The sequence below is a fragment of the Amblyomma maculatum genome, chromosome 9 (genome assembly GCF_055883805.1).
Source record: "Amblyomma maculatum isolate TAMU_Amacu chromosome 9, ASM5588380v1, whole genome shotgun sequence".
NCBI lineage: Eukaryota > Metazoa > Arthropoda > Arachnida > Ixodida > Ixodidae > Amblyomma > Amblyomma maculatum.
In genome coordinates this window covers 12,747,360-12,759,924 of record NC_139352.1, presented here as the reverse complement: position 1 = coordinate 12,759,924, position 12,565 = coordinate 12,747,360, and the positions used below count along the sequence as shown (strand labels likewise).

The 12,565-nt window shown below is 44.1% G+C and overlaps 1 protein-coding gene across 6 annotated transcripts in view; it reads right to left on the bottom strand.

The window, feature by feature from the left end:
• LOC146178340 (uncharacterized) overlaps positions 1-12,565 on the bottom strand; it is a 39,822-nt gene that overhangs the window by 23,049 nt on the left and 4,208 nt on the right. For 2 of the 6 annotated variants that reach the window (XM_084579733.1, XM_084579735.1), the window contains exons 3-6: positions 7,591-7,665; positions 6,600-6,695; positions 5,296-5,328; positions 1,025-1,247 (exon numbers count right to left, since the gene is read on the bottom strand). In XM_084579733.1, the coding sequence (XP_084435859.1) occupies positions 1,025-1,247; positions 5,296-5,328; positions 6,600-6,695; positions 7,591-7,665 (427 nt within the window). Of the gene's footprint in view, positions 1-1,024; positions 1,248-5,295; positions 5,329-6,599; positions 6,696-7,590; positions 7,666-7,701; positions 7,927-12,565 lie in introns of those variants that run through there. The other 4 variants (XM_084579737.1, XM_084579736.1, XM_084579738.1 and 1 more) reach the window with 4 other exon arrangements.

Sequence of the window (12,565 nt, the reverse complement as noted above, 5' to 3'; positions counted from 1 at the left end):
ACGCAAAGCGCTTCATGAGCTCTTGTGTTATTCAACATACCGGTTTGTGAACTAGGTTCAGCATTGCTACTTATAGGTTTGTATCCCAAACGCCGACTGATTGCGCATTCGCCTTATAGGATGTCGCTTATTTTGCATTTGGCCTCCCCCGGCAGCTGTCTCGTAGGCATCGCCAATGCCGATTTTCCCACTTCGTGCCTAGTCTACCATCCCATGTGCTCACGAGCTCCTCTCCTCCCTTAATCCTCACGTATGCTTCATCTCTAACAATTTCTCTCTCACTATCTCCTCCTTCAAGTCTGGCAACTTCCTGTAATCGGGAACAGTGTGAATGGAAGGCGGCTACGAACAGGAACCAGCACTGCTAGCGCCATGCTAACGTCATGCTAACGCCATGCTAATGTCCTGCTATAACGTCAAGCGCTGTTTAAATGTGTCCTTGAATAGATTGTGTCCTCGTCGACAGACTGACCATCTTGACAGCGGTGTAGTTGTGCAGAGGTCCTTTTTCAAGCATTTCTCCCTTGAAGGCTAATTTATAATTTACAATCATTTATAATTAACAATAAATAATTATTCTCCCAACACAACCTCATCTTGCTTTGCTCTTTTATAATAGGGATGCATCCCCGCCTTCACTGATATTGAATTAGTAGAATTCAGAATAATCTAGGTAAATTACAAATCAGGAATGTGTCTAAGAGAACACTTCTCCCTCCAAAATTAACGATTTTCATATTTCCGTTAGTGTCATCTTCATGACTTCTCTATTTCATACTCTCCTGGTAAGGGCGAGCATATTTTAGTGTTCTCCTAGAGTTCCGCTACCATAGTGAACAGTCGCCGTTTGCAAATATGTAGTAATATTTATAATAAATAATTCAATAAATATATTAGTAACCATGTGTGGGCTCATTCTGCAATAATTTAGGAACCACTTAAAATGGCAGTGCTTCAAGAAGTAAGTTACTGTTCCTACTGGATGCAATGAGCATCATATGTAGCATCTGGGCTGAAAACTCACTCGCTGTCGAATGCTACTCCGTACTCCGTCCTCCTATGCTTCGCAGCCATGTCGATGAAATGCTGCACCTCGGAAGAGTAGGGGCCGCTCAAGTCTTTTGCTTCTGTCACGGGCAACTCTTCCAAGATAGTGTAGTCGCACAGACCGTCGTCGGGAAACGCAGTGTCGGCCTTGATGTCGGGCCCAAAAGTGCATACCAACGCGTCTGGAGGGATATGCCGATCTGGTGAGGACACAAATGGCGATGCAGTATAGTGAAGCGGCTTTAAGAAAGAGATTCGCAAATAATGAATGTTTTCTTATTTTATTATTTTTTATTCGCTTCTTTGTTATAAGTGCATATATCTACTTCTAGGTATTCTATGTATTCATTTTTTCGCGCTGTCCTTACAATGCCTGTTCCGGTACTGCAGGGGGGAAGAGAGAAGCAAAGGAGGAGCAAAATAGGACCCCTACATACAGCAAATTTGGGGCTGCTACGAAACAGGCAAAATCGGCGAATAGTAGAATACACAAAGGTTCTACCGTAAACAGTCAACCATATATATGACGTGATGCACACAATACTGTCTGTAGCAAATTCCAATTTGATATAGCTCTTCAGAATAAAGACCTGCTAAAAGAATAATTTAAAAGCTCTTCAGCGCCTAGGCTCACCTCAAAGGTAAAATATGGACGATGGAATAAATAGAGCGGAAGTGGGGAGAAGCCACTGGACAAATAAACAAAGGAAACAAAATGGCGCGCGATAATTTTCAAGCAATGTTTTATGGACTCTCCTATCGAACGTTGCACAGCCGTATCTGCACCTTTGTCTCACACAACATCCTCAAAAGGCAGCATACACTTTGATAAAAAAGCACTGTCTTCTCAGCATATAATAAAGTAGTAATTATTACTCAGGCTTGATGTTTGATTGTGTACTGGCATTTCACACAGTAAGAGAATTTGTCCAAATTAGGGTCAATGATACAGCCGAATATCGCGTCAAAAACCTATCAAGCCAACTACTCACGAGATGGACGTCTTACTGATTTGTTGTAGCTCTCGACGCTGAAGCAAAAGTGCCATTTTGCGATCTTGCGCGCACGATAAAGTACCACCGCTGCGTTCCCAACCTCCTTTCTGATAATCTATATGCAGCGGGTAATACGCCTTCATGACAGTAGGCATAACTTGCGTCACGCTTCTTGTCCGAACGTGTTTTCTCATCTTTTCAGTCATCACGGGCATCTTGGGGAGCTTTTATGGCAACCTAAAGAGGACATCGTTAAATAAAGCGACTAATATCGATGTACGTATGCAAAGATAACAAATTTGTTTTTATTTCATTGACCTTCTCACAGTTTTGGCACGACCTTTTCTTTTTTTCTTTTGAAGGTAAGTCTCTGCTGCAGCCACTACATTGCAATCTTCGAGAAGAATAACTGCGAATGTTAGCGTTATTGCTCACTACAGTGACCTGGGAGGACAAAATTGAATGTAGAACGAGAGACCATCAGTTGCGCTAAGTGCCGAGTCACAGAATAAAAATGGTTTATCGTTCTGTCATTAGGTATGCGGCTGTGAAGGGCGTTATGGTCAGAATATCTGCTTCCGGATTATCAGTTAAATTGATGCGCCTATTGATGTGTTGCCACAAAACTTACCCCAGCCAGCCATTTACTTCAGGAACCAACTCATAAATGAGAACAGTTTTGTTTCATAACCCTTCTGCATCCAATGTATTTTCTCATCAACAAGCCACCCCTCACTATAAGTTTGAACAGGGGGCACTGAGCTCAGTCTCAATGTACATTTCTGCTGGGTCCATGCCCTCATTTCATGTCTTCCCTGAATCTAAAATGATGCCAGTCTTAAGACTGTGAGTCATGGCCCTCTGTTTGCCATATAATAGGATCAGTTTGCCTATGAGACGAACCACCCGCTAATATTGCTCCAGAGAATTCGGCTGAGCCAAATGCACTTATAAAAACATTTTTTGGAACCCAAGCATGCGAATGGTTTCGCAGCTTCAATGGGTTCTAGGTTACGCGACTCAAAGCCTTCATTGTTTATATATAGCGATGCTAAGCATTCGTCCACAGCTGTCATTTACTGCCTCTAATTTTTATTCGCGGGCACCAAAATGGATGCCTAACCTTTATACAACGCGGACATGTTTCATATAGTTTGAGAACGATGACACCACACACATAAGATATAAAGAAGACGAGTGTAGACACTTCACAGAATATTGTACATCATTGCAGCTGATCTGCTAAGAGAGAGTACGGAGTTAAATAGTATTATTCAGATGTATTGTGAACATATCGCAGGTCACTTCAGTTTTTTCTTCTTAATCCTGGTACTTGCGGTTTAACGTCCGAGAGCGGCTTAGGCTATGAGACACGTCAACTTATGACTGTCTCTTATTGGTTACATGTCCCTGCTAGATAGAGCAGGAAAACATTACATCCTTATTCCCGACAAAGGAATCGCGAATTCTGCTTTTAAAAATTAAAACCATGAAAGTCAGTTAAGGTTTATTTGATAATCGGTTAAGAGAACAGCTCCTACCATAGGTAAGAAAGCCGTAGTCATATTTTTTACGTCAGGTTTGAGAGTCGATCACGATTATAAAAATATTTCAGATCAAATGTGAAGGAGCTAGAATCCTTTTTGCGTGCACTGTATAGGTGTCAATGGCGTCACTGAGATATAACTGAACAAAATTGACTCTAATTTCATTGTCGCTTGCCAGTATACTCAATTTTCATGTCTAAATATGGGGGCCAACAGTAATGTTTGCCAACGAATAAAAAATACAAAGTTGAGAGAGAGGCCAAACAAAATGATAGGCAACGTTACTAACTAAACATTGTTAACCTTATAACTAGGTCGAGAAAATATACCGTGGCTGAAATCAAGGTGAAAATATACCTCAGTGAGCTGAATAGAAAATACCACCGCTATCACAATGCGGTAAACGTATAAGAATAATAGATGAATAAATATAATTATGGCGGACACTTAAACTCCACTTTAAGGGTACGACGCGATAGCGTAGGCTGCTAACTCAGAGGCAAAGCCTCGCTCTAATTAAGTCGTATGAACGTGCCAGCGTGGCCTAGGGGTAACGTGAATGCAGCTGGCAGGCTGATTCTGATATCACTCTTCTTTAAAAAATGAGAGGCCTGAGTTGGCAGCTCCTGCCAAACGTAACATCAGGCAACCCAGTCCAGTCAGTGCGCGGCCATGTCAGCTGTCGACTACCGCCCGCCAGTGCCATGCTCTTCATTTTTCCTCACAACGCCAATGCCGTTGGATGGCTCCGGATTTTCGGTGAACGCTAACGCATTAATAATATGCACGGCGGCAACAACGTGACGAGCTGGGAAATGAGGACAAGGATATGTAGTCAGAAATGAGGAACCACGGCTGCCACATAACTGGCAGCTTGGATGTTAGTAGGATAGCCCCTTGTGTTTTTATTAGATTCCAGTGTATGCTGATAATCCCCACACGAAGCTCCCAGCACGGCCGCAGCTCAGTATTTCATCGCAAGCACTGCTGTAACTGAATACTTTTCCGCCTCACATCCTCAGCTGCTTAGTGCCTCACAGGTATATCATATTCCCAGATTCTCCTTTTGTTGTACTCTCCTGGACAACTGTTTTCAGTTCATAAAGGAGGGCTGGAAGATCGCTGAGGCCGCAGTATGAATGCGGAGCGGTATTGTCTCGTTCACTCACATATCATTGAAAAAGCTATTCTAAACATAACAAAAATCAAGCAACAAAACCTGATTCGACAAAATGCAGTTTTGTACTCTTAGCTGCGCGACAGGTTCAGAAAACAGTAATCAATACTTCGCAGAGGTTTTTCTGTGCCCATTAGTACGCAATGCGCGGTATGTACTTACTGAACTTGTCAACATTATCGGCCGCTGCTGAGGCTGCGAATAGCAGTTAGGAATAATAAAAAGTGAGTGTGTAATATAGCTTAGTGTAATTGACTGGCAAGAAAAACAGTGTACCGAAAGAAAGATATCATTAACGTAAACTTCAAGATTCCTTTCTTGCTCCCACCATTTTGGTATATTGCAGGAAGAAAACAAACAGCTTTTTAATGTGAAAGATAGGTTACAATCTGCATAAAATTCTTGGAAGTCGTAAATTGGCACTGCTTAGCCTTAAATAAACTATCATATAAACTGCCCTTATTGCTTAATATTGAAATTGCGGCTGTAGATGTGTAAAAGACATAAATGAAGAATTTTACAATCTCACCTTTCGCAGTAGTCACTGTGGGTGCAGAAGTACCTAAAATAAATTTGAACAGAGTGAAACTCGTTTCGTACACTCGCGTCTCTAGATCTATATTCACAGTTCATAAACCGTTATGGTATATAAGTGGACGGCATAGCCACCGGCCAATTGTACATTTTTTTTTTTTTCGAAACAAAACGTGTTGCGTGTAGCACGGTCTGCCCAGTTTAGGTCACGTTTGAAACAGTTAGTATGTTGGAGTCCACATACAGACTCCTCCCGTACTACATATGTATAACGGGTAAAGAAAGATAATCCAATGAGGAATATAAATGAATAGGTCCTTTGGACAATTGTTTTTGTTAGAGGTTATTAAATAGGGGAGAGCTACTAAAGCGACCCACAGCCGAGGAAGCGGGCCCGGGGAGACGCCACGTATCTGTCCTGAGAAGTACCAGAAGGGATATGTTATAGGGGAAGGGGAAGTAGGAATAAGGACAGGATTATGGGATTTTGGAGGGGAATGTGGGCAGCGTAGGATTTTGACTGATATCAATTTGAGTCGAGCTCCCTTTCGGACTTCCGTAGAGGGCGAGCACTCGCTCTTAGCCGAATGTGCGGCCCTCGGCTCCAAGATCACTCCACCACCACAAGGCGTTTAGCTGGTTCCCGGCGTCTGAGACAGGCTCCCTTCTTGAAGCCGATTTCGAGGTTCCACGTCCCCCAAGCCCGGTTCCCCCACCCCGACTCTCCTTGAGGTACCAGAGAGGTGAATTTCGCTTACTGTTCATCCCTACTCCAAGGTACTAGGCAAGTGACCAGACTTCAATCTGGCGCACACTGATGGATACTCTTCCCGGTTTTTTTTCGGGCGGAGCCTACTACAGACATCTTTCAATTTTCGCAGTTCTATTTCGAGAGTAAACAAATCAGCTGATACGTTCATATAACCCGCCGAATTTAAATAACCTTATTTTTAAGACTACAATCAGTTGAAATCATATATAACAATTATAATAAAAAACTAAATATTATGAATTTCCTCGCTCCTTTCAGCAACTTAGATACGCATAGCACATGGATGTACAGCCTTAATCAAAATTTTACAGCCCAAAGGGTTTGCTTTTAAGCCGTATAATATGACTTCTGTAATAATCGTGGAAGTCCTAGTCATTGGCGAGGGTAGGACGAAAAATCTTCTTGCCTTCGGCAAGTATGGAAACCTGGGAATGCATTACGATCCACATAGTATATCGCTCAGAAGTAGACCCCCTGGACTGTAAACTTTTGATAAAGGCTGTACATAACAACCAGTTTAAACTTACTGTTGTCAACACTTATTTCCTCTTGAGTAGTCGAGATATCACTGCTTGTAGTAGTCCTCATTGTTGAAGGAAAGTCAGTAGGCTGCTTCTTGATTACTGGCTCAGCGAAGGACGTTGAGTGCATACAAGAAAACACAGATCAACAGTGAGGGCTCATAGATTGGCATCATCTCCTTGCACAACTCGTTCATCATGGGCAGAAAAAATCACCTAAAACATACGTAGTTAAGTCCTTCTCTTATTGAAAAAAAGCTGATGCAATAACAACACGCAGTGTTTAACACGCAACGTCATATAAATGGCACACACATGTCATAGTGTTACATATGTTGTCATATATTTTGTACGACACTTTATGATAATGTTTGGGTTTTGTATTACCTTTGAATTGTATTTTATGAAGAAGTCTACATGAGGTTATTGCGCCATGCAACACCTTAGTACGGGCGCGAGCTTGTAGTATTTACCCTAGACGACTGCACAGCTAGTGTAGTGTGGTGTGGATTATTGTTTGCTACCATGCACACACACAAAATTAGCAACCAACCTTGTTTGTTACGAGACACAGAGTTGAAGGCTGCGGCCAGTGCTCGAAAATGTTGTTTTTTTTTTTCATTCATTTGACACCATGCATTATTTCCTGCTACTACATATCATGATGTTGACGTTAAGCAATGATACCATGAAGGCATTCTATGTAATCACTAAAACTTCAGTGGCGCAGTACAAATTCCAGCCTGTGCATACCTACTTCCACCATGCGGCAACTTCTATGCAAGTACATAATACCATTATAGGTCCTGGCATCATGAGCCACAAGACCGCAATATATATATTTCTTCCCATATCTGCTCCGATGCTGGTCGTTGAGGAATTTGTTTTGTGGCTATACGTTTCACTCCTAAATGCGCGACTTCTAAGCGGGACACGCGAAGTCACGCAACTCACACTGCGCCCCATCAGTACGATTGACTGTGGTAGCAGTTCCTACCTTGACCGTAACCAGTAAACGTGTCTGTTTGCTTTTCCTCCTGGTCACTGCCACGTTTCAGAGGTGACGCGAACGCTGCAAAGAAAGGTACAGCTGCGTTAAGGTACTCACTTAATGGCGTTAGGGTCAAGAAGGAGCATGATTACGTAGAGAAACACTTGGGACACACAGGCAGCGTATGTACCCGCTTAAGCTCAATGACAGTCGCAAGCTGTGTGATACAGCCACCAAAACACTTATCCGACATAAGGTATCGCAAGAAATGCGACATGAGGCACAACGGCGTTCCAGACGAAGCTGTTTCTGCGATGAACTAAGCCACTCGCGAAAGAAGTAGTGTCAGTGACGAACACAAAAAACACGGTACTGAACGTACACCCACTTCAAGCACCGTGAATATGAGTGTCAGGGTTCGCATTCTATTGGAAGTTATTATCTGGATGATTTGGCAAAACGTGGACGAAACGGCAACCTCACACAAAGCTGAGATGCTGCTATTGATAAAGTAGCACGTTCGAACGTCGAAGAAAGCATCCGTCATTCGCTGCAGGCACCGGCTACTTAGGTTACGATATGCGACACATGATGCGGATCGCTCGCCAATAGCCAGTGGTCGCTCCCCATGGAACCTTGAAAGCCGCGCCTAAGTCACCAAGCACAAGGATTACTGCTAAGGAACCACATGGACCCAACATGAAAAACGAATTGGCCTTTTTAAACATTATGGTCTCTATTCAGCTTAGACTGACTAAAACAAAAAACACTTTCCCGCAGTATAGAACTGTCGGGCACCAAAACTATTTTTTAACTAGAGTGCATATTTTTTCAGCGCAAAATTAAGGACAGGACTAAAAGAGGAGACAGACAAGGGTCGAACGCTGAACTTCAATTGAAAGCATGCTCTGAGAAGATGCCGTTTAACGTCCAATTCAGATACGCCTATTATTAAGAGTTATTAAAGGGCGGCCGCGGTAGCTTGAAGATAAAATGGGATTGTGGAGGACAGGGTTTCGTCTTTCAGCCTTTTCCACCACAGCATTGAAAGAGGGGCGTTCAGTGTCTAGGTCCATTCAAGAGGTCATTTTGCGCACCGTCGGTGGCTTCTCTAGCTTCCAGAAGCCTTTTGAGGACGATATATTTCTTTCGTGCTCCTGACCCAGCATTTGAGTTCGGTACTTCAAGCTTACAATTGCCCTGTCGTTGTCGTTCACAATTTGTTTTCTAGCATAGCGACATATAAACACCAAAGTCAGCACTAAAACTAATGATGTCTCTCAAGAATATTTCATGATAAGGACGACATTATTATAGGCACCAGGCTTACATTGAGGCAACAAAACTGAGCCCTCATAAGGAGCCAACGACCTCTTTGAGTGTACATACTGACAGGTATAGGCTTTCTTCAGGCGCATGCCGGCTACTGCAGAAACGGGAAGAGGGCTACCAATTATACAGAAATCCACAGTGTGAAATACATTTGATTTGCGCGGAAAAAAGGAGTTTATAATAAATTCCAATCGATGATGTATTCACTAAAGTTTTATTCCCCAGATAATTTCCTCTGACGTGTGGTACTTTCACCTTTCACTTTTCTTTCTCCTCAGAAGTTCAGACGCAGGATGCAATTAGTGGCCCACGGCACTAGCGTCTCGTCCTCTTTTTTATCACGTGCTGTAGGTAAACAGTGCAGAAATACGCACCTGTGCCGCCCCAGAGGTAGAGTAAGACGGCCAGGCCCAGCATCGAGAGGCAGCAGAAGGCAACTATAAGGTTCGCGGCGGATGATTCCGACCTTAATCCAGAGATCAGATAAAAAATTCCATTGATACTGTTGCGCATGACTTCAAAAAATATTAGTCTTGAAACTACGAAGGAAACTTTAGCGATCTAACTAGGCAGTTGATCAGGAGCGTTGACCTGAACGGAATGGTACACAGACATCTTGTGTATCAAGACATTATCATAACAGACTAGCAAGCACGAAGCTCCATGCCGTAGTTTATGAAAAAATAGAGCGGCGCCAGCACTTGTGCTGTGTGAGATAGGCCCCCTTACTTCGGCGTGCCTTGTCACTGTACCCTGAGTCGTCTTTTGTAATATCGTGTATTATACATGATGCAAACAAAAAAGAAAAATCAGTGGATTCCTGTTATTGAGTCCAGAAACCTTTATACCCTCCCACTGGGAACAGGACCCGAGCGTCACAAACGGCATTCAGTTGACAGTCAGTTTTGTGCGTGGTTGCCTCACTATGACCACTGCTGACAACGGCGAACGGTGCTAGGGTTGTTCATACTGTCCACGTTAGCTTTCAGACTTTTAATGTGAGCCCTTCTTTTCAGATTAAATCAGCCTTTGTCCCGCTTCTTTGGAGGCGAACAAGAAATATATTGGTGCATGCACATGAGCGACACCGCCGACAACTGCGTTAAAACGATGCTGAAAAGCCAGCGCTGTACTGTTTCTTGAGAGGGAGGTTTAAAAAGTCAAATACGTGCCAGGTGTCATATATTGCTCCGGCATGCGAAGGCCCTTCTGGCCACCATAGCCACCGCAACACCGAGCTTTGATTCGCTGTTTCCAAAACAGATGGCGCCTCCGTCTTCTAGTGCATAAAGATCGAGGGTGTTTACTAGTGAAATCTTGCACATCGATTTCTCAACGCGGAATCACCCGAGAGGGCAACAAGCTGATATCGCATCATACCGTTAAGGCATATCTTAAGAGTCTAAATGTCCCCTTATTTGCTTAGTACTCTTGAATGCAAGGTTGACGATTTAGATTTATTTCGGTGAACGTTACTTTCGCAAATGGGGCTAGAAAAAGACTTAAACGTGCCCTATTCGATTACATCGACTGTGTGAAAACGGATTTAATACCTAAAACGGTGTTTATTAGAACAATCCGCTCCATTTTGCGGGTCTTCAGTTCTAATATGTATTCATACAAAATGGCGCAATGCAGGAAATATGAAGCAGCAACACCACTCTCGCGCGACCTAAGCGCATCAGCCACCGATGACGTCGAGGTGCAACCAAACTGAGCGCCGTTTTCACGCCGTTCAGTTATGGCTGGCTCAAAGCACCACAGCATGTCATAACACTTCAGCCAATGAATCAGCTATTGTCTTATTCGAGTCGGCTTCGTAAATAGGCTGCCCCAACTAACGGGTGACCCGGACCTAATCCCTGTGATATTTAACTGGCTGTTTACCTGGCCTAGCCAAAGCCAATGAATCAGCTATTGTCTTATTCGAGTCGGCTTCGTAAATAGGCTGCCCCAACTAACGGGTGACCCGGACCTAATCCCTGTGATATTTAACTGGCTGTTTACCTGGCCTAGCCAAAGCTGAGGATCAGCCGCCGAGAACTGATGAAGGCGAAGGAAGAGCGCGGAGACGGCGTTGGAAGGATCGTCATCGGGCATGGCGGAGGCGTTGTCGTCCGTGTTTGCCAGGGGATGGATGGATGGATGGATGGATGGATGGATGGATGGATGGATGACAACTTTTATTGTCCACCTTATATAGAGGCCCCTAATTACTCCCCACCCCCGGAACGCAGACCGAGGGGATGGGGGCTGGATCCTCCGCGACTAAAGGCTAACAAAGAGATTTTGTCTCTTCGCGGCCTCGGCCCCCAGGCGAACGGCTTGTTGCTGCCGAGTGGGGTCTTCGCTCCGCAGTAGGGCTTGCCAACTCTCTCTGCTATTGATATTTTCCTCGACTCCAGGGGAGTCGACGCATTTCCATATAATGTGGTCGAGAGTACCCCTCTCCCCTCATGCTTTATAAAGATCATTTTCCTGTTCCCCTGGTAGTATGTGAATGGCCAATACTGGATTAACGAAATTTCCAGCTTGCAGTCGCCGCCATGCGGTCGCCTCTCTATTAGTGTCTTATCCGGTGGTGGCAGTAGTTTTCTGTTTAATCTATAATTCTCAACGATTTCACAATATGTTTGCGCGCGTTCATCTAGATTCTGGCAATCCGGCGGTTCTACGGTTACCCCGAAGTAGATAGCTCAAGCTAACTCGCGTGCCGCTTCATTGCCAGGAACCGACGCGTGCGCCGCGGTTCATATTACGTTGACTTTTCGGGTCAACTCTTTGCCGGCCAGGATCCTCGCCACTTCCGGCGAGATTCTGCCTTTCATGAAATTCCAGATAGCAGTTTTACTATCGCTGGCTACAAATTTTGCTTCCGTCCCAGCGCAAGCGAGCGCTATAGCAACTTCTTCGGCCGTCTCTATGGGGTGCTCCAGCAGACGTCAGAAGTGACCAGTTTGTCGCAGTGCATGGCGAATGCCGACGGCAACGCCCCCGCCATTCCCGGTAACGTTCCCTTCAGCGCCGTCCCTTCACTGCAGGTAGGCAAACAAAGTACAGAATATCATTGAGCTCACAAGAATCACCAAAAGGAAAGGATGATATTCAACGGACATCCCTCTAGATGTTTTCGCCCTCCAGGTATGATGCAAGCGTTCACCCAGCTGAAATAATTTCGCTGGAGAAATGTGCCCTAATAAAAAGCTGTTTGTACGTAATTCACTCATTATCCATTCGGGAATGATCTCCACCTGCATGGGTAAACGAATGGCCAACATACGCCCGTAATTTAGTACACGCAATTCAGGTACACGAGGTTACACGCGTGCCTCATTATTACATCGCTATTAAGCCATAGCATCGGATATGTCCGGCCTTCTATCGTGCGCCACATTAAGCAGATACTAATAACAAAACAGGAGAAATGGTGTTGCGCAGATCAATAAACAGAAGGGATAAGAAACAGGCGGAAACAAAATTTGCGAATTGCAGAAACAACACTTACATTTCTTCCGTAGGTGCTAAAAATAAACGAATGTAATAGGTCTTAGTTTCTCACAAGAAGCCCATCCCTTCGCCTTTGTAAGCTGCCTTCTACTTTAGAAAGAAAAGGTCTCTGATCAGATACTACGCTGAACTCATGGTGGCA